This window comes from Pristiophorus japonicus, chromosome 16, assembly GCF_044704955.1.
Source record: "Pristiophorus japonicus isolate sPriJap1 chromosome 16, sPriJap1.hap1, whole genome shotgun sequence".
NCBI lineage: Eukaryota > Metazoa > Chordata > Chondrichthyes > Pristiophoridae > Pristiophorus > Pristiophorus japonicus.
In genome coordinates, this window is record NC_091992.1 from 132,721,297 (window position 1) to 132,743,488 (window position 22,192).

At 45.8% G+C, this 22,192-nt stretch overlaps 1 protein-coding gene across 3 annotated transcripts in view; it reads left to right on the top strand.

The window, feature by feature from the left end:
* ern1 (endoplasmic reticulum to nucleus signaling 1) overlaps positions 1 to 22,192 on the top strand; it is a 120,210-nt gene that overhangs the window by 47,134 nt on the left and 50,884 nt on the right. For all 3 annotated transcript variants that reach the window (XR_011587322.1, XR_011587323.1, XM_070857909.1), the window contains exons 7-16: positions 1,632 to 1,733; positions 3,454 to 3,715; positions 5,926 to 6,004; positions 10,571 to 10,730; positions 12,411 to 12,529; positions 13,825 to 14,010; positions 18,147 to 18,411; positions 20,526 to 20,616; positions 20,816 to 21,005; positions 21,523 to 21,622. Coding sequence is in view for 1 of the 3 variants with exons in the window: in XM_070857909.1 (XP_070714010.1) it covers positions 1,632 to 1,733; positions 3,454 to 3,715; positions 5,926 to 6,004; positions 10,571 to 10,730; positions 12,411 to 12,529; positions 13,825 to 14,010; positions 18,147 to 18,411; positions 20,526 to 20,616; positions 20,816 to 21,005; positions 21,523 to 21,622 (1,554 nt within the window). In the remaining 2 variants the exon portion in view is untranslated. The remainder of the gene's footprint in view (positions 1 to 1,631; positions 1,734 to 3,453; positions 3,716 to 5,925; positions 6,005 to 10,570; positions 10,731 to 12,410; positions 12,530 to 13,824; positions 14,011 to 18,146; positions 18,412 to 20,525; positions 20,617 to 20,815; positions 21,006 to 21,522; positions 21,623 to 22,192) is intronic.

Below are 22,192 nucleotides of genomic sequence, written 5' to 3' on the forward strand. Positions count from 1 at the left end.
CTTAGAATAAGGGACTGCTCATTTAAAACAGAGATGAGGAGAAATTTCTTCTCTGAGGGTTGTAAATCTGTGGAATTCGCTGCCTCAGAGCTGTGGAAGCTGGGACATTGAATAAATTTAAGACACAAATAGACAGTTTCTTAAATGATAAGGGGTTATGGGGAGCGGGCGGGGAAGTGGAGCTGAGTCCATGATCAGATCAGCCATGATCTTATTAAATGGACGAGAGGGCTCGAGGGGCTGTATGGCCTACTCCTGCTCCTATTTCTTATGTTACCCTGGTTACGTTCCCCCCAGTTGTCTCAAGTTGGTAGTGAGGGCCATTCTAGAAACTTCCCCCGCTATCCCAGCTGATTTAGCACACACTGGGGCTCAAACCTAGAAAGCTGCACACTCTAGTTTACCGAGAGAACCATTGAGCAATAAGTCCGGAATTTGTTTGTTTTTATATTTATATCTGCTGTGGTCTATCCAGCCCATTGCCGAGCCAGCTCCTGAGCTCCCACTAATGGCCACTTTGTGCCAGCCGAGCTCTGACTATCCCCTCCATTCAGGGAGACAGCGCAGCCTCTGCTTAGAATGGCTCCGTTTGGGAGCTAAACAAAACGATTGAGGCTTTGGCTCTGAGCATTGCCCTCTTCCCTCAGTTTTGTTGTGCTCAACAAAGTGCCTGCTTTTTCTGTATAACAGCAGTTTGTTAGATACTGCACCAGGGGTTTTAAGGCTTCATTCGGTTATCAGGCTTGCGTCCGCCATCAGAGTAGCACAGCCAAGGTGGGGAAATCCAGGAAGAGTTTAGATATCACCTTTCAATCCATTTAAAATACTAATCTTTAAATTCATAAAGATACTTTTTCATAAATGAGCACTGCATTATGTTGGCGAAGCAACAGCCAAGGACTGCAACAGCTTGAGTGATGTGTAAGCTTGTGTTGGTTTGTTTTGGTCTAATTGTATTTAAAATGGGTGACTGGCTCCCCCTAGTGGCTCGGCAGGTTTCTGCAACTGCTGAGCTACAGGAAGTTGCCTGACGAGTCCTGAGTTAGCAGATCCCAACGCAGGGTAGAGGTCAGGGTGCACTAATCGACCTCGGAACCCCTGGGTGAGGGAGGAGGAAATCAGTCAGGAACCTGATGGAAAGCATACCTGGACAGGGTGATTCCCAGCCCTACAACCGCAAAGGAATCGGGACCAAAACTCCCAGTCAAGGCTCACTTATGAATGTGAGCCACTTGGGGCAGGTACTGGAGGGTAGCTGGGACCTGGACCAGTAATATGGAGCACTGAGGAGTCGGGGGGTGGGGGGTGTTGGTGGGGGGGGGCAGGGGGAGGAAATTGATGAGGAAAAGGAAATGTGTGATGGGCAGGATGGAGAGCAAAAGTGTGTAATTTTGAAATTGGGAATGTCATCTTGTGGCATGGCAGAAAAATCCGGAGATGCATTGGAAACCTGTCATTCTGGCACTCTCTCTCGTCCAGTTTGGTTCAGTCTGTATCAATGAAACTCAGCCACAGACCGAGGCAGAATGCAGTTGCATGCAATGCCAGTGACAGTATAACTAGCACCCACGTATCCTTCAGCACCTGTTCCTTTGTGGTCCCTGCGTGCTGACCCACCCGTCTGTTTTCAGAGTACACCATCACCATGTACGACACGAAGAATCGGGAGCTGCGCTGGAACGCCACCTACTTCGATTACTCTTCCACCCTACCCGATGAGGACACTGAATACAGTAAGAACGGCTGAGTTGAACAGCTGCTTGTTCTACTATCTCTGCAGAGGCAATTGCTGGTGCATGTTGAGAATGTTGCCTGGCAACAACGGGTAGAATAGAACTACACAGTCACGTGGTCACTTCTGCGCTGAAGTTGCAACTAAATGGACCATTTTACTGATGGGCAGAACTATTCAAGTATCGCTCTATAGTTTGGTCATTTTAGCTTTTTAATTTTTAAAACTTTGTTCTTTGGTTGTGAGGCACACTGGCAAGCCACATTTATTGCCATTCCTAGTTGCCTTGAGGGAATTAAGAGTTGACCACACAGTGTGGGACTGGAATCACGTGTAGGCCAGACCAGGTAAGCTTAGTTCATTCTTTAGATTACTGAATTCACAAATTATTTGCGTGCGCACGTATGTTTTTTCTATTTAAGAAGAACAGTACAACATATCCTAAGGTTCCCTTCCCTGAAGGACATTGGTGAACTGTTTGGGTTGTTAATGACAAACTACCATTTTATGGTGCTGGCCCAGAAATGACCCGATTTATTGAATTCAGTTTCCCAGCTTTCCGTGGAGCGATCAGCGCACTCAATCTCTGGCTTGCTTGTCCAGTGCCATAACCAATAGGCGGCTGTACTCTATGTGCATTGCTACTGACCTCATTCTCTCGCTACCACTGCCTGACAAACTCCTTTTATCCTCGGTGAGGCCCCTGACAGTTCATATGTTCTCTTCTTGCTCGCATGGCAATTTCAACTTCAGCTCTTTAAACCTCCTGAGCCTGGGGGTACTGGAAATAGTCGCTCCCTAAATGGTGGATTTTGACCAAACATGCAGACTTTTTTTTTTGCATCAATCGGACATCGGTCTGTACTAATCCTGCAGTGTGGGGGAGGAGGGCAGTTGAGAAAGTGGGAGGGGACAGAGCAGGGAGGAGGCGTTTGACTTGTTTGTGCTGTTGGGGTGGGCGGGTAAACGGGGGTGGGGGGGATATCACAATTCTGAGTAATCATAGCTGCTGGTTTTGACACTTGTATCCAGCCTCCTACTCAAAGGGCTCAATTTTCCCCAAAGCGCTTTTTTGGCGTACTTGAAGAACTACGCCCCTATTTTTTGGGGCTTAAGTACGCCAAAAAAAAAGTTCCAAGTTTCCCCATTGGATTTCTCCATTTTGGCGCAGCCTAATCGGTCCTTTAGTTTTGGGGGTGGAGCCTTGATCTGCGCCAAAAAGATTGGGTTGCCATGGTAACCAGGGACACAATGCAAGTTGAGGCTGCAAAGTGAAACATACAGCCAGCTCCCAACACATTAAAACACATTGCATCAACTTAAAAACAATTAAGATATATTGCAGCAACTTACCTGCCGGTCCGCTCCCCCGCCCGACATCCCAAAATGGCATCTCGCTCCCTCTCCCTCTCGCTCAGGTTACGCCCTCTTTGGCTGAAAAAAATACTAACCTAAAAACATCGTAACTAATTGAGTTATGCTGGTGCAAATTGATTGGGGAAACTGGTTTTTTAACTTGGGGCAAAAAAAGCAGCCTGCTCCAAAAAAACAGTGCAAATCACTAGGGAAAATTGAGACCAAAAACACTCTGTTCCTGATGTAAAGTACCATTTTTGTGTAGCTCCATTGTGCCCTGATAATGTCAGTAGGAGGAGTTGCCCACTGCACTTTTGGTGCAATGAAACATTATTTAGGTATAACATCTAACCTTCCACTTACAGAAATGCTCCACTTTGTGTCGAATGGAGATGGCCTGGTGGTGACGGTGGACAGTGAATCGGGAGACATTCTCTGGATTCAGAACTATGTGTCACCAGTGGTGGCTATGTACATCTGGCAGCGGGAAGGACTGAGGAAAGTGATGCACACCAATGTTGGCATTGAGACCCTCCGCTATCTCACGTTCATGTCCGGAGAGGTCGGCCGCATCACAAAGTGGAAATACCCTTTTCCTAAAGAGGCAGAGACCAAACAAAAGCTGATGTAAGTACGGTATCGTGTTTGTTAAACTAGTAAGTACTGCCGAGCACTATAAAAATGGTCAGTAGTCCTGTAGTGTAGCAATGTAAATGTTAAACTGGGGTGCATTGGCTGTGTCAAAAATGTATTAAAATTGTGAGAGGTAAACAATATCTTGGGTCTAAATTTAAATATCTCTTTAAACTTGCATCCAATCTCGTCTCCTTCCCGCTCCCCCACCCACCAGCAACACCCCTTGCATCCGAGCACCTCCCTTTTGTGCCACTGCTTCCTGCCGTGACAGCATGCCTGTACTCAGCACGGAGCAATGCTCTAGTACCAGTGCAACCTGGGAATGGGGAGAGAATGCTTCTCGTGGGGCAAGAGAAAATACTTCACCTTTGCTTTAAGATAACGTGCTGCTTCTGTAAAGAACTCCACCTCGAGGCCTACAGAGAACTGACACAATTAACCAAACAGTAGGTTTGGATGATGAACAGCATTAACCATGTGTTTGGGAGCCCTACGTTGGCTGATTACATGTTTGACATTGTAATAACTGTTTAACCACTTTGCCCGTGCGAATGTTGCGACAATAGATGTAAGTGATAATTCCGCACACTCTGGTGCAACAGAAGTCAAGATTCACCAGGGTTCCATTGACCAATAACTAATGTCACTCGAGATTAAAGTCTCCCCATCATGCGACTGTGGAGCTCCTAATCAGACCCTGGAGCACATTGAGCACTGCCCTTAGAGGGAATTCTCAGGCAGCCTACAAGATATCCACGCTGTTAGACCAGAATCTTTGGCCTGGATATCCAACTTAGATATTGACATTTTGAGTTGCTTTGTTACTCCCATACGAAAGAAGACGACTCGAGAAGCTGCTTTAAATGTTAATTTGGCTCATATACTTGAAAAGGAAAACTTTGCAGGGCAATGGGGAAAGAGCAGGGGTGAGTGGGGCGAATTGGAGAGCTCTTTCAAAGAGCCAGAACAGGCACGGTGGTCTCCTGTGTTGTATGATTCTGTGGGCCACAGCTGTGAAGAGGGTGACTGGATTGGACGTCACCATAACCCAGGTTGTGATTGGAGCGTGGGCAGGTACACCAGGAGCGGCGAGAGATTGCAGAACAATGTGATTGGAGCCCAGAAGAGGTGAGGGCCCAGGGGCAGCACGGCCCAGTCCACACTGCGATATGTGCGCGCACTAGGTCCGCGCAGCAGAGCTGGTCTCCAGTCGTCTTGGGTTAACCCTTGCCACTGGACTAATACCTAGCTCTGTCAAGCCCGTGTGGTGGCTGGTGTGCAATGACCACCACATGTTAAAACAATCCACGCACAGCCATCTTCCACCCGTCACTATGTAGTTCGGGACCTGGAATGTTAGGTCCTTCATTGAAACATCTGTGAACTCATCCCTTTTTGGCTTGGAAGCAAGTCATCCTCGATACGAGGGACCGCCTATAATGATGATGATTCTATGTTAAAGGTCTTGTGGCATTACTCATAGAAGAGCAGAGATCTCCCAGTGTCCTGGCCAATACGCCGCCCTCAAAAAGCAGCACCAAAAATCAAAATTAACCAGTTATTGCTGCTCACGGTATTGTTGGGAAACAGTGGTTGTCATTATGACCACAATGACAACAGTCCCTACATTTCAAAAAGTAATTAAATGAGCTATACAAACACAAGTACTTTATTTAAATGATTTAATAATTAAAAGTTCAATGCTAGGTACTCGAGGGTAAGCTAGATAAGCACATGCGGGTAAAGGAATAGAGGGATATGCTGATGGAAGTTTGATGAAGAGGGGTGGGAGGAGGCTCGTGTGGAGCATAAACCCCGGCACGGACCTGTTGGGCCAAATGGCCTGTGTCTGTGCTGTCAATACTTTGCAACAGTCTGCTGATCCAGCGCCCCATCAGAGGGGCCAGGGATGGTACCCCACAATTCCTCTTGAGCTTCATGCCAAGGCAGCAGAATTGCTGACTAGTCAGTCGTCGCTGGTTTTGAGCCCTTGTCGCTGATTATCCACGAGCAGAGCTGTGTGAATGGGTTGCCCCTTCCCTTGCAGCTAAGGTATGGTTTATGGATAGTTTAACAATTAAAAATGAAAAGTCCATGAAGTGCTCCTTTAGCAGACTGTGTGCACTCTTTGCAAGCACCACAAGACAGAGGCTGCCGATGTCGTGCTGAATTTCTGGTAACGACTGGTTCTTCATTCTTAGGCCGACTGTGTATGTGGGAAAATACTCGACCAGTCTGTATGCGTCATCATCACTGGTACATGAAGGAGTGGCTGTTGTGGTAGGTCATTGGAATGTAATTATCAATTGTGTATCAAATGTGTCCCTTTTATCGAAAAAAATGTTTTCATTATTCAATTGTAACTTTCTTTGAAATGAAGGGCCAACATTTGTTGGTAAATTGCAGACATCAGATGAATTAACTGTGCAAATAGATGTTAACAAATATGATGTGATTGGGATTACGGAGACGTGGCTCCAGGATGAGCAGGGCTGGGAACTCAACATCCAGGGGTATTCAACATTCAGGAAGGATAGAATAAAAGGAAAAGGAGGTGGGGTAGCATTGCTGGTTAAGGAGGAGATTAAGGCAATAGTTAGGAAGGACATTAGCTTGGATGATGTGGAATCTATATGGGTAGAGCTGCAGAACACCAAAGGGCAAAAAACGTTAGTGGGAGTTGTGTACAGACCTCCAAACAGTAGTAGTGATGTTGGGGAGGGCATCAAACAGGAAATTAGGGGTGCGTGCAATAAAGGTGCAGCAGTTATAATGGGTGACTTTAATATGCACATAGATTAGGCTAACCAAACTGGAAGCAATACGGTGGAGGAGGATTTTCTGGAGTGCATAAGGGATGGTTTTTTAGACCAATATGTCGAGGAACCAACTAGGGGGGAGGCCATCTTAGACTGGGTGTTATGTAATGAGAAAGGATTAATTAGCAATCTCGTTGTGCGAGGCCCCTTGGGGAAGAGTGACCATAATATGGTGGAATTCTGCATTAGGATGGAGAATGAAACAGTTAATTCAGAGACCATGGTCCAGAACTTAAAGAAGGCTAACTTTGAAGGTATGAGGCGTGAATTGGCTGAGATGGATTGGCGAATGATACTTAAGGGGTTGACTGTGGATGGGCAATGGCAGACATTTAGAGACCGCATGGATGAACTACAACAATTGTACATTCCTGTCTGGCATAGAAATAAAAAAGGGAAGGTGGCTCAACCGTGGCTATCAAGGGAAATCAGGGATAGTATTAAAGCCAAGGAAGTGGCATACAAATTGGCCAGAAATAGCAGCGAACCTGGGGACTGGGAGAAATTTAGAACTCAGCAGAGGAGGACAAAGGGTTTGATTAGGGCAGGGAAAATGGAGTATGAGAAGAAGCTTGCAGGGAACATTAAGACGGATTGCAAAAGTTTCTATAGATATGTAAAGAGAAAAAGGTTAGTAAAGACAAACGTAGGTCCCCTGCAGTCAGAATCAGGGGAAGTCATAACGGGGAACAAAAAAATGGCGGACCAATTGAACAAGTACTTTGGTTCGGTATTCACGAAGGAGGACACGAACAACCTTCCGGTTATAAAAGGGGTCGGGGGGTCTAGTAAGGAGGAGGAACTGAGGGAAATCCTTATTAGCCGGGAAATTGTGTTGGGGAAATTGATGGGATTGAAGGCCGATAAATCCCCAGGGCCTGATGGACTGCATCCCAGAGTACTTAAGGAAGTGGCCTTGGAAATAGTGGATGCGTTGACAGTCATTTTCCAACATTCCATTGACTCTGGATCAGTTCCTATGGAGTGGAGGGTAGCCAATGTAACCCCACTTTTTAAAAAAGGAGGGAGAGAGAAAACAGGGAATTATAGACCGGTCAGCCTGACATCGGTAGTGGGTAAAATGATGGAATCAATTATTAAGGATGTCATAGCAGTGCATTTGGAAAGAGGTGACATGATAGGTCCAAGTCAGCATGGATTTGTGAAAGGGAAATCATGCTTGACAAATCTTCTGGAATTTTTTGAGGATGTTTCCAGTAGAGTGGATAAGGGAGAACCAGTTGATGTGGTATATTTGGACTTTCAGAAGGCGTTCGACAAGGTCCCACACAAGAGATTGATGTGCAAAGTTAGAGCACATGGGATTGGGGGTAGTGTACTGACATGGATTGAGAACTGGTTGTCAGACAGGAAGCAAAGAGTAGGAGTAAATGGGTACTTTTCAGAATGGCAGGCAGTGACTAGTGGGGTACCGCAAGGTTCTGTGCTGGGGCCCCAGCTGTTTACACTGTACATTAATGATTTAGATGAGGGGATTAAATGTAGTATCTCCAAATTTGCGGATGACACTAAGTTGGGTGGCAGTGTGAGCTGCGAGGAGGATGCTGTGAGGCTGCAGAGCGACTTGGATAGGTTAGATGAGTGGGCAAATGCATGGCAGATGAAGTATAATGTGGATAAATGTGAGGTTATCCACTTTGGTGGTAAAAACAGAGAGACAGACTATTATCTGAATGGTGACAGATTAGGAAAAGGGGAGGTGCAAAGAGACCTGGGTGTCATGGTACATCAGTCATTGAAGGTTGGCATGCAGGTGCAGCAGGCGGTTAAGAAAGCAAATGGCATGTTGGCCTTCATAGCAAGGGGATTTGAGTACAGGGGCAGGGAGGTGTTGCTACAGTTGTACAGGGCATTGGTGAGGCCACACCTGGAGTATTGTGTACAGTTTTGGTCTCCTAACCTGAGGAAGGACATTCTTGCTATTGAGGGAGTGCAGCGAAGGTTCACCAGACTGATTCCCGGGATGGCGGGACTGACCTATCAAGAAAGACTGGATCAACTGGGCTTGTATTCACTGGAGTTCAGAAGAATGAGAGGGGACCTCATAGAAACATATAAAATTCTGACGGGGTTAGACAGGTTAGATGCAGGAAGAATGTTCCCAATGTTGGGGAAGTCCAGAACCAGGGGTCACAGTCTAAGGATAAGGGGTAAGCCATTTAGGACCGAGATGCGGAGGAACTTCTTCACCCAGAGAGTGGTGAACCTGTGGAATTCTCTACCACAGAAAGTTGTTGAGGCCAATTCACTAAATATATTCAAAAAGGAGTTAGATGAGGTCCTTACTGCTAGGGGGATCAAGGGGTATGGCGAGAAAGCAGGAATGGGGTACTGAAGTTGAATGTTCAGTCATGAACTCATTGAATGGCGGTGCAGGCTAGAAGGGCCGAATGGCCTACTCCTGCACCTATTTTCTATGTTTCTATGTTTCTATGTCTTTTCCCTCTCTGATTTCTCCCCTCTTCCCGAAGCACTGTTTGGGACTGGACACTCTTCTCTTCATCAAATGGTCGCTCTTCACCCAGTGTCTGGCAGCAGGGGGCGCTTCACCGCAGCCCGACCCTGTGTCCACCCAACTTCCCCCCCGGCCGAGATTGTTGCCTATAAATTCGGGTGGCGGGAATCTTGGCTGATTGCTTTTCCCTTTTACCAATCCGGAGATGTTGGGCGGGGGGAATCACACTGCACCTATTGGTGCCCCGGCTGGGGTCAGCTAACTCGGCAGAGATTGGGAATTTAAACAAGTGCCATAGAATCATAGAATAATACAGTGCAGAAAGGGGCCATTCGGCCCATCAAGTATGCGCCGGCTCTATCGAAGAGCGATCCAGTTAGTCTCATTCCCCTGCCCGTTCCCCTTATCCTTACAATTTTTTTCTACTTCAAGTATTATTTATCCAATTACCTTTTTGAAGGCTACTGTTGAATCAGTTGTTGCTTTCCTGTCAGGCTGTACATTGAAAACTAGCCACTCACTGCCGAAAAAGGTTTTGCCTCTGGTTCTTTTGCCAATCACCTTAAATCTGTGCACTCTGATTATCGATCCTTCAGCCACTGGAAACCGTTTCTCTTTATTTACTCTATCGAAACCCCTCATGATTTTGAACACCTCTCTCAAATCTCCTCTCAACCTTCTCTGCTCTAAGGAGAACAACCCCAGCGCCTCGTCTATCCACGTAACTGAAGTCCCACATCCCTGGGACCGTCCCCGGTCACTTCCTGCTTTAACCAGCTGAGCCAATGGGACAGCATTTATTTACCTTTTTTTTTTAAAAGGAATACTTTTTGAGATGGTCGTAAGTTTTAATTCCAGTTTGTCTATTTTTAACCACTTGCTCAGCTCGGGTGTTGTATAAAAGCTCTCCGCTCATTGATGCCTGTTACACAGCACGCCGCTCCGGTGAAAGGAGCAATGGGTTTTTGTACACACCATCCCATTGCACAATTCTCACATTCATCTGGGGCAACTCCAGCTCTCAATATGAAATCTAGATATTTTGTGAGAAACATTTACCATTCGGCCCCTAGAGCCTGTTCTACCATTCAGTAAGATCATGGCTAATCTTCTATCTCACTCCACTTTCCCGCCGATCCCTTGATTTCCCTAGAGTCCAAAAATCTATCTCTCAACCTTGAATATACTCATTGACTCAACATCCACAGCCCTTTGAGGTAGAGAATTTGAAAGATTCACAACTGAGTGAAGAAGTTTCTCCTCATCGCTGTCTTAAATGGCTGACTCCTTATCCTGAGACTGTGCCCCCCAGTTCCAGATTTCACCCCCTCAGAATCTTGTATGTTTCAATCAGATTACCTCCAGAGAGTATAGGCCCAATCTATTCAATTGCTCCTCATAGGACAACCCGCTCATCCAAGGAGCTTCAGGCAGGTAGTGGTTGAGGAAATAAACTTTATTTTGTATTGTGTATGGATTCAAGAGAGAAGAGGTTTTTGTAGACAATTGCACACATTCCTGCTGCCTTTAATACCGTTTTTGTATTCACAGCCACGAGGCAGTGCATTCCCATTGCTCGAGGGTCCCAAAACAGAACGTGTTACAATCGCAGATCGCAGGGAGTGTGACACTGCCCCCAGCATTGATGTTAAGTTCGCACAGGGAGTCAAAAACACGATCGATTACCTGAGGAACCAATGGTTTCTGATCGGTAAGAGAATACGGTGGTGGTGAACAGCAGGAGGCAGGACTATTCAAATCATTTACTAAAACTCAACGTCAGGGCCACCCCTGGAATCTCCATGTTAGGGGCTCACTGGGAATGTCAGTATTAGGGGGTCCTGGGGAATTTCAGTATTAGGGGGTCCCAGGAATCTGTGTTGGGGGTCCCAGGGAATATCGGTATCAGGAGGTCCCGGGGAATTTCCGTATTAGGGGTTTTGGGAATGTTGGTATATTGGGGGTCCTGGGAATGTTGGTCTTAGGGGGCTCCCGAGAATGTCAGCTTTAAGCGGTCCCAGGAACGTCGTTATTGGTGGGGTGCCTGGGAACATGGGTTGGTGGTGATTGTCAGTGGTACTTAAAAAGAAAACCTATTTATTTAGAGAGTAAAACAGTGGTGGTGGAGGTCTCAGTCGGATGGATGTGTAACCCAATTATAATTTGTGCTGAGCCTGATGATTAGGGAGCTCTGGAAAAGACTCGAACTAAAATGTTGGGGGAAAGATTTCTCGCCTCCCTCACATTGATGTGTGAATTAATCGATCTGCAACCAGAAAACAAAAACGCCCTTTGGTTACAATGACGCATTCTACAGTTCAGGCACTCTTCCCTCCTCCACCCTCGGCATTCCTTTCCTGGCTGAGAGAACAGCCCAGAGAGAAAGCCGAGATGAAAAGGAATTAAATTGCTAATATTATTTGAAACTGAATTTCTTCCTCAAGGGCTGTTTATTAGTTTTTTTTAAATTGTGTTAGGGGATGAGTTCAGAAAGCTTCTGTTGCACAGATTTAATAGAAGTTGGCAAACGTACCAGATTGGACCATGATTTTAGTGTAGCTGGATTACTGCATAATCGAGTATTCCTGCCATCCCGTTGACGAAAAGATTATTGTGGTTTTGGTATGAGAAATGCTTGACCCATAATATATTCCAATATATGACATAAGGTGCTGAGGGTTTTCTGTCTCTATTTTATTTGTTCCTGGGATGTGGACGTTTCTGGCCAGGCCGGCATTTATTGTCCATTCCTAATTGCCGTCGAGAAGGTGGTGGTGAGCCGCCACCTTGAACCGCTGCAGTCCGTGTGGTGAAGGTGCTCCCACAGTGCTGTTAGGGAGTGAGGTCGAGGATTATGACCCAGCGACGATGAAGGAACGGCGATATATTTCCAAGTCGGGACGGTGTGTGACTTGGAGAGAAACTTGGAGGTGGTGGTGTTTCCATGTGCCTGCTGCCCTTGTCCTCCTAGGTAGTAGAGGTCGCTGGTTGGGAAGGTCTTGTCGAAGAAGCCTTGGCGAGTTGCTGCAGCGCATCTTGTAGACGGTGCACACTGCAGCCACGGTGCGCCGGTGGTGGAGGGAGTGAATGTTGAAGGTGGTGGATGGGGTGCCGATCAAGCGAGCTGCTTTGTCCTGGATGGTGTCTTGCTTCTCGAGTGTTGTTGGAGCTGTACTCCTCCTACTCGAGCAAACATCACATGTTGGTCATTATTTGTATACAACTGTTGTAATATGGCTGCCATATTCACATTTAGCCGAGTACCCTGTTCACCAGGTCTTTGACCACAGTGAGCACTTTCACTGATACTGGGAGCCGGATGGAATTCACTGCTGTCTTCTACTTCATTCGGTGTTGAGCTCTGCATTAATAGTAAATTTGTTTTCTTTAGGTCACCATGAAATGCCCCTAGCTGCCCACACCAAGATCCTGAACAACTTTCCTGAGAATGTACAGAAAATTCCAGATGATGTAATCACTACCAGCCCACAGACTGAGATATTTGAAGATGTATGTATGTCTCAATTGTTTCTCGTGTTGTGTGTTTGTATGATCCAGAATAAGATGTGTTTTAAAAATGTGTAACATAGAGACAGAAGTAGGCTGTTCAGCCCCTCGAGCAATTAGATCATGGCTGATCTGTACCGCAACTCCTGCATCATTTACCTGCCTTTGTTCCATATCTCTCGATACCCTTACCTAACACACATCGATCCATCTCAGTCTTGAGAACTGCAATTGATCCACAGCTATTTTGCGAGGGGAGGGAGGGGAGGGAGGGGCGAGAGGGAGAGGAGGAGTTCCAAATTTCCACTACCCTTTGTGTGGAAAACTGCTTCCTGATTTCCCTCCTAAATGGCATGGCTGTAAATGTAAGATTATGCCCCATTGTCCTCAATTCCACCACCAGAGGAAATGGTTTCTCTGGATCTCCCCTATTGAATCCCCTTTTATCATTTTAAAGACCTCAATTCGAACAACGCTTTTAAAATCAAGGGAATGCGAATCAAGTCTATATGACCTGTCCTCACAATTTAACTTTCTAAGCTGGGGAATCTGCGTTGCACCCTCTCCAAGACTAATCTATCCTTCCCAAGGTGAGTACCCAAAGCTGAACACCGTACTCCAGATGGGGTCTGACTAAGGCTCTGTGCAACAGAGTCTCCCACATTAACAGATTAACCATCGATGGGAATACCCCATACTCACTGGAGATAGACACACATGCACTTTCCAGGGACACTTCTTTACCCAGAGAGTGGTGAGAACATGGGACTCACTGCCACAGGGAGTGGTTGAAGCGAATAGTATTGCTGCATTTAAGGGGAGAAGGGAATAGAGGGTTCTGCTGATAAGAGTTAGATGAGGAAAGACGGGAGGAGGCGCGAGTGGAGCATAGACACCAAATGGAGTGGTTGGGCCGAATGGCCTGTTTCTGTGCCGTATATCCTACATAATCCTATGTAATCAGGAGCAGGAAAACCTGGTTGAATTACTGGGGCAATTTTCCCCCCCTCTGCTCCCACCCTTCCCTAGTCAAGGGACCTCGATCATGCCCACCGTGCTGTCCCAGCTTAGAGTCAAACCTGGGACCTAGGTCTGTGTGACTCAGTACCAACTTACCGACCTGTGGGTGACGGGGGAAACCTGTGGGTGTGACACCATGTTATTTGTCACAAAATGCCCACAATGTTAACACTGAAAACTAATGTGTGTGTGTGTTTCTGTAAGCACCTATTTCTGTATTATTGTAGCAGTCTATACATGGATCTTTTTACACTTGATGTTTTTAAAATTTGTTTCAGCATTTCCCAAACATTGATGAAGTTGCGGAGGACTTCGACATTCTAAATGACCTCCAAGAAAAGTATAGCAAATCGCAGCCCAAGCACAAAGCTCCTGTGGATTCTGTATTAAAGGACATGGCCACCATTGTCTTTAGTACCTTCCTGTTGGCAGGATGGGTGGCCTTTGTCATCACCTATCCTAAGGTAATGTGCACCACAGTCTTAAGTGAATCAAAGTAACGGATTTGTTTTGGGATGGAGGGTGTATGGTGTAGACCCATACACCATATGGGTCTACACCAGTGATCTGTCCCCAAGGTACTGAACTCAATCTCTTATTTTATTTGTCTTATGTAATTTCTCCCAAATCACGCCCCCCCCCCCGTATGCTGGCCTGCTCACCTCACAGCAACTTATATTTATATAGCGCCGTTAACATAGTAAACTGTCCCAAGATGCTTCGCAGGAGTGTTATCAAACAACATTTGACACCAAGCCACATAAGGAGATATTGGACAAGTGACCAAAAGCTTGGTCAAAGAGGTAGGTTTTAAGGAGAGGAGAAAGGTTTCAGGAGGGAATTCCAGAGCTTGGGGCCCAGGCAGCTGAAGACTGATCTTTGCTGGGGTATACTTCCACTAACGCTGCTTGCTCTTTCGGGAATCGGTCTAGTGGCTGTTCAGTGTGTGACTTTGGACGGTACGGTCCTCGAGCTAGTTGACCATCAGCAACACAGCTGAGCTCGATCCTAGTCCGATACCCACATGTGCTCACTTTCCGTATAGCGATCAGGCCTGGGTATCCTGACAGATTTCTATTGGCTCCCGGAGCCCAAATGTATGCACTCACCACTGCCTCAGCTAACTCAGCACAGACAGGAATGGAAGCTGGTCTTGACTCCATGCTACACCAGGCAGTGCATGTCTCTGCTGAACCATTGGGGGCTTGTTCAAGTTCCCTCGTCACTGAGGAACCTCATGCCATTGTAACAGTGAATGTGCTCCTGAGACCTACCCTGCCAGAGCGCGATGTGTCCACAAGCAATGCCGAATGGACTCTGGCCGCATGACTGTAATAACACGGCAGGTGGGCTCAGCCCACCCATGACACAAAGCCTTGCTTTGCCTTGTCCTCCTGCAGGCAATGGGATCCCTGGATGGATTGGTTCTGAAAGTCGCGTCCTCTGGCCTTGCTCATTCTTTTAATGATTCAAATTTGCTTTTGTTGTGAAATATATGAGCAGAGTTCTGCTTCGTGTAGGTTCTGTATTTTCATGGAACCAATGCAAACACAAACATCTTCAGAGCAGTCCGAATCCTGTTTCCACACGGGTGCCCGTTTGATCCCCATGTGCAGCTGGTGACCTACACGCACACTGTCTCGCTAATGAGGGCTATTGGCACAAGGACCTTCTCATGCTCCGAGACTCTGCCCCCCGGCCCACCAACTTACACATCCTCTGCCAACAGGCCCGACAAGGACATACTCCCAGTGCGCTGTTCTGTAACGGGCTGTTTGTGGTACTGTGCCCTGATTTCATTACCTATTCCTGAGAGGGAATCTTACTCGTGTTTGACGTTTCCTCGGATAACATGGATGAGATTGAGAAGGTTGAGGAATCCTGGGTCAGGGCATCTATACAGGCGCTCTTTAGCACCTTGGTAAATTGCACTGTGGCCAGTTGGCAGTTTTAATATAGCCCCTCCGTGTACCAGTCGATGTTGACATCACTGGGGGGGAAAAAAGGAGTTAGGTGGCTGTAAATGTGCTGAGACTGGTTTCCTTGTAATTTATACTCCACAGGTACTTCATATATTCAAAATCATAAGCTAGGGTAACCTCTACTGACCAGTGTGGATAGGAAGGAAATGAGGAACATTGAGACAGTTTTCTTTATTACATTTTAGAATATATCATCATTACTGTCGATTTTGACATTTTATTTGGAAACACTTTTCATAAGAAAACAAAGGCCACGTTTTTGAGAATATTTAAGTTGCTAAAATCTATCATGGACAATGAAAGCTTAAATGTGGATTTGTCCTGGAAAGGCAGGGATTAATTAGGGACAGTCAGCACGGATTTATTAAAGGAAGATCGTGTCTGACTAACCTGATTGAATTTTTTGAGGAGGTAACCAAGAGGGTCGATGAGGGTAGTGCGTATGATGTAGTATATATGGACTTTAGCAAAGCTTTTGATAAGGTCCCACATGGTCATGAAGGTTAAAGCCCATGGGATACAGGGCAAAGTGTCAAGTTGGATCCAAAATTGGCTTGGAGGTAGGAAGCAAAGGGTAATGATTGATGGATATTTTTGTGACTGGAAGGATGTTTCCAGTGGGGTTCCGCAGGGCTCCGTACTGGGACCCTTGCTTTTTGAGGTATATATCAATGATTTAGATTTGAATATAGGGAGTATGATTAAGAAGTTTGCAGACGACACTAAAATTGGCTGTGTGGTTAATAATGAAGAGGAAAGTCATGGGCTGCAGGAGGATATCAATCTACTGGTCAGGTGGGCAGAGCAGTGGCAAATCGAATTTAATTCAGAGAAGTATGAGGTGATGCACTTTGGGAGGGTTAATAAGAAAAGAGTATACACATTAAGCGGTAGGCCACTTAATAGTGTAGATGAACAAAGGGACCTTGGAGTTGTTGTCCACAGATCCCTGAAAGTAGCAGGCCAGGTGGTTAAGAAGGCATACGGAATGCTTGCCTTTATTGGCCGAGGCATAGAATATAAGAGCAGGGAGGTTATGCTTAAATTGTATAATACTTCGGTTAGGCTACATTGCGTGCAATTCTGGTCGCCGAATTATAGGAAGGACGTGATTGCACTAGAGAGGGTGCAGAGGAGATTTACTAGGATGCTGCCTGGAATGGAGAATCTTAGTTATGAGGACAGATTGGATAGGCTGGGTTTGTTCTCATTGGCACAGTGGAGGTTGAGAGGAGACCTCATTGAGGTGTACAAAATATTGATGGGCCTGGACATAGTGGATAGTAAGGGTCTATTGCCATTGGTGGAGGGGTCTATTACGAGGGGGCATAGTTTTAAGGTGGAAGGTTTTGAGGGGGGGGGAGGGGGCTTCTTTACACAGAGGGTTGTGGGGATCTGGAACTCACTGCTGGAAGAGTGGTGGATGCAGAAACCCTCACCACTTTTAAGAGATGGTTGGATGGGCACTTAAAGTGCAGTAACCTGTAGGGTTACGGACCTAGAGCTGGTAATTGGGATTAGACTGGATGACCTTTTGTTGGACGGAGTAGATATAATGGTAAGTACTGCAGGGAATAGAATACGGCCAGGGTGATCTCCTGGACTAGTTTCGATCGCCTGGATGGATCGGAGAGGAATTTTCCCAGATTCTTTCTCCCTAAATTGGCCTGGGTTTTTAATCTGGTTTTTGCCTCTCCCTGGAGATCACATGGCTCCGGTTGGAGTGGAGTGTAGAATGTTTGGGTAAGGGGTGTCGCAGTTGTGGTGAGGCGGTTTGGTTGGGCTGGGTGCTCTTTGCCTTTCCGTCATTGTTCATAGGTTTATATGTAACCTTTAGGCCGGCGCGGACACGATGGGCCAAAATGGCCGCCTCCTGCGCTGTAAATTTCTAAGTTTCTATGTCTACAGTATTTTAAAATTTACAGAGATTAATGCCACCTGTTTTTTAGTGGAGTTAAGGAAGGAGGTTCGTGTTACATTGGGGATCAGTGGGTGGGAATGGACTGGATGGGCAGAATGGTCTTTTCTTCCTGAATTTGTTTTTCACGTGTTTATTACAAAAGCATAAAGCAAAAGTAATTCCTTAGCTCACTCAAGATCAGATTCTGGCATTTTAAAAACAGAAAATAGCTTAAATGTTGCATCGATTATGAAATTCAGCTGCATTGTTTCCTTTGAAGTTGTTATAAATCTTACTATGGAAATCAAGAATCCGATATCCATTCTTCAAAGGGAAAAGTGGTGTGAATGTGGAACTTGTTACCATATTAAGTGATTGAGCCACTTCCTAGATAAGCACATGAGGGAGAAAGGAATAGAAGGATAAGGTTAGATTAAGTAGGGTGGGAGGAGGCTTGAGTGCAGTGTAAATACCAGCACAGATCCGTTGGGCCGAGTAGCCTGTTTCTGTGCTGTAAATTCTATGTAATGTAAAGTTAAGTCTGTGTAGGCTGTACAAGTAAGTCTGTGCCAAGGTGCACTTGCTGGAGCCTACAGATGTTTTTTTTTTAAATAATCTGTCGAACTGCAAAGTTAATGCCATCGCCAGTTTAAAAATTCTATCTGTGCAGTGCAGTTGCTCTGAAAGTTACCAGAATAAAAATGCTTTTGATTTTTAGACTGTGCAGCAGCAGCAACAGTTGCAGCACCAACAGTTCCAGAAGCACCTGGAGGAAAGGCTGGAGCTCATGCAGAAACGGCAGCTCATTTTCCGCCCCCCTATCCTGGGTCCGGAATCGGACTTCATGGAGACGTCCAGATTGCGAACGGAAAGCTCGAGCACCAACACGCCAAGTGTGTCTCCGAGAGCATCAAACCACTCGCTGTACTCCAATCATTCCATCTCCGAGTTCGGCAGCTCGGCCACCGAACAAGAGGATGGAGGTAAAGGGTGGCTGGACGATTGGACCTCGTAGAATTGTAACTCGCAGGGGGGAGGGGGGGGGGGTTTGGGGTTGTTGCCGGGGGGGTGCAGAGAGAGAAACAATGTCAGGATGAGAGAAGCAAGAGCCAGAGATGACATGAGGAAAGACTTTTTACGCAAGGAGTGGTTAGGATTTGGGTCGCACGGCCTGATCGGGCGGGGGATACAGGATCAATAGCAGCCTTCTAAAGGGAATTGGATAAGATTGCCGGGATATGAGGAATGAAAGGGGGAGTGGGACTAACTGGATCGAAAGAACTTACACAAACTCAATGGGCCAAATGGCCTCCTGTGTTGTACTATTCTGTAACAGCAAAAAATAGAGAAGAAAACAATTTGGATAAAAATTATATTGATTGCTGGAGGAATTGCTTAATAAATCAAATCTTTATAAACCTTTTCAGAATATGCATTTGTGTTGAACTAGATCGACACCCAGTGTCAACACTGAGCACTCGGTCAGGTAGAGCAAGTTAAATGCAGATTAGAACCCTCGACAACACAAAAGCAAAATACTGCGGATGCTGGAAATCTGAAATAAAAAAGAAAATGCTGGCAACCCTCAGCAAGTCAGGCAGCATCTGTGGAGCGAGAAACCGAGTTAACGTTTCAGGTCGATTACCCTTCATTAGAACTCTCTCTACTCTGCCCTCCCTTCCAAATTGTGCCCCCTGCTGCTTCAGTGCATTGTTTTTCCATCTGTGGCTCTGAATTATTGCATTTTGTGCTGTGGGCCTAAGCCTACTAAAGCACTGGGCTCAAATTCCCAGCTAGTTTCACATCAGCTATTATTAATCAACGTTTTGCACAATCAAATGTACCTGGGAGTCATTCTTTCAAGAGAATTGTCAGTGCAGCTAGTCCATTGTGATTTGGCTTTGAAAATCCCAGTACATTTTATTTGATAGAAAAACAAATGAAATGATTATATTCCGTTTATAATGGCCTGCTAGCCAAGTCTCAATGTTTTGTGTGACTTTAGGCTTTTGACAGGACAGACTACATAGCAAATTTTGTAATTATCACGGATTATTTTAGATCCTTTGGAGTTTGATAACCCTGCTGCCATACAAATGAGTAATTCCGTGCAAAGGTACTGTCCAGTGGCATGTTGTATGAAGCAAACATTTTAATTTGCTGACATTGTGTAGTGTGGGTCTCCGGCTCCTTCCCACAATCATTACTTTCAACAGACTGCTCTTTGTAGATTAACTAGTTTAAATAGTAACCATACTAGTAACTGGGCTGCCACACTGAAGCCTTAACTAGGAGATTGGAGTTTGATTCTTGATCTTCACTGGCATTTGGATTCTGCCCTGTTGCAGGGAGTGTTGCTGTGTCCGCCAGGTTGTCTGGGCAAACCCTATCTCTCCTGTTCAAGGCAGCCTAGTGAACTGAGAACTCTCCATTGGCTGGAGATTACCATCCCAGAGAATAATGTAGTTGGAGGATGTTCAGGCTGGAGAAAGGAAAGAAGGCAAGACACCTTTAAGGAAAACGTGCTGCAAATCTGTGATGGCAGCAGGATTGAAGCTCCTCCCAGTGAAAGTTCTATCACAAAGCAGTGTTTTCACTTCAGCTGCAGTCCTGTTTCTGCTGTGGCAGTAATTAAAATAGACTCCTCCAGCTAACCCTGCCTCAGTTGCATATCCTGCATTATTTGGCGTACAGAAGGGAATAGTTCAGACCCTCTTTCTTCCGCGAATGGAGAATTCTCAGCAACAAGTGGTTTGCAAAAGAAGGGAAACAAATAGCCCGTGAGTGTTTTACTTAAAGGTTCAAACATGCAATTCAGATTTCATTCGGGCAGTGGGGTAACAGGGCCTGGGGAACATATGTGGGCTAGATGTTCATCTCGCTCGATACCAACATCCTCACTGAGCAGTCAGCCCAGAGAATTAAACTGAAGCAGTGCCGGTGAACATGTGTCCTACGTGCGTGCCCCCTAGAGATCCGTTCTACAGTGGCATTGATAAAGATCTGGTCTATTCAGAGCAATTCAGTCTCTGTCCTATTACTGCATTGTGTCCCGGAGCAGAAACAACAGCTTTATCTAATTGTCTTTGTTCCTCAGATGACGATTCTGATATTGTCAGAGTTGGAAAGATCCTGTTTCATCCAAAAGACGTGCTAGGACATGGTGCTGAAGGAACTATCGTATTCAAGTATGTTTGATTTATTTTCAGAATTTGGAATATATACATATTCATAATCCTTCTTGGAGGAAGATAGCTTAAAGGAAGAGAGATTTTCTCTCCCAATCGATACACTACCAAAACCAGCTATCTTCCTTTCAGTGACTTTGATTCAGATTACTTTTTAAAATCTTCACTTTTTGTAACGTTGGTAACTTGCCCTCTCAAGGGGCAAGTTTGATGATCGATATGTTGCAGTGAAAAGGATTTTACCCGAATGCTTCAGCTTTGCAGACCGAGAGGTCCAGCTGCTCCGAGAATCGGACGAGCACCCGAATGTAATCCGCTATTTCTGCACCGAGAAGGACCGCCAGTTCCAGTACATCGCCACAGAGCTCTGCGCAGCCACTCTGCAGGAGGTGAGATCTCTGGGGTGCCTTGAGGCAAGATTGCTACTGGAGATGGACAAAAAAAACAACGGAGGCAAATTTTATTGAGAAAGAGAACCAAAGATGATATTTTGGGACGTGCAACATACAGTGCCAGAGTGGCAGGAACTGTGGGTCTGTGCTAGCAGTTCCACACACGTTCTGTCATTACGGGGGAGTCACCAGGTGAAAGACTTGGCACACACCACAGATCTCCCTGGCCCACAGCCAGTGTGTCCGCAAAGGGCACCTATTGTACATAAAGAAGGATCTAGAGAGCAGTGCTGAGAAAAGCTGCATCAGGTTTCAGGGTGGAAGAGGCAGTGAGAAAGGAGAGAGATGCAAGAGTTAGGGAGGCATGTTATTACAAGCTTGTTTGTCAGTCCCATGCAGTTTCATTGGAAAAAGAAATTCTGCAGAACCCGAGGTATTAAATGGTTTGTTTTGTGTTTGTTGGTTGCAGGTCATTTTCTTGTCAGAAATAACAACTTTATTTTATCTTTCTCAGTATGTTGAACAAAAGGACTTTGATCGCCATGGTTTGGAGCCTATACCTCTACTTCAACAAACTACATCTGGCCTGGCTTATTTACACTCACTGAATATTGGTAAGCAACACTCCATTCAGCAATTTTAAACCCCTCTGGGGGCACACAGCAGCATGTACCCATAGTCTCCGTTATATACAGCACCCACCCTCGGTTATATACAGCACCCACCCTCGGTTATATACAGCACCCACCCTCTCGGTTATATACAGCACCCACACTTCGGAAATAATAGAGGACCGAAGGTCTAACGAGAAGGAGGAACTGAAGAAAAGCATTATTAGTCAGGACATTGTGTTAGGGAAATTGATGGAATTGAAGGCAGATAAATCCCCGGGGCCTGATAGTCTGCATCCCAGAGTACTTAAGGAAGTGGCCCTAGAAATAATGGATGCATTGGTGATCATTTTCCAACAGTCTATCGACTCTGGATCAGTTCCTATGGACTGGAGGATAGCTAATGTAACACCACTTTTTAAAAAAGGAGGGAGAGGGAAAACGGGTAATTATAGACTGGTTAGCCTGACATCAGTAGTGGGGAAAATGTTGGAATAAATTATTAAAGATGAAATAGCAGCGCATTTGGAAAGCAGTGACGGGATCGGTCCAAGTCAGCATGGATTTACGAAA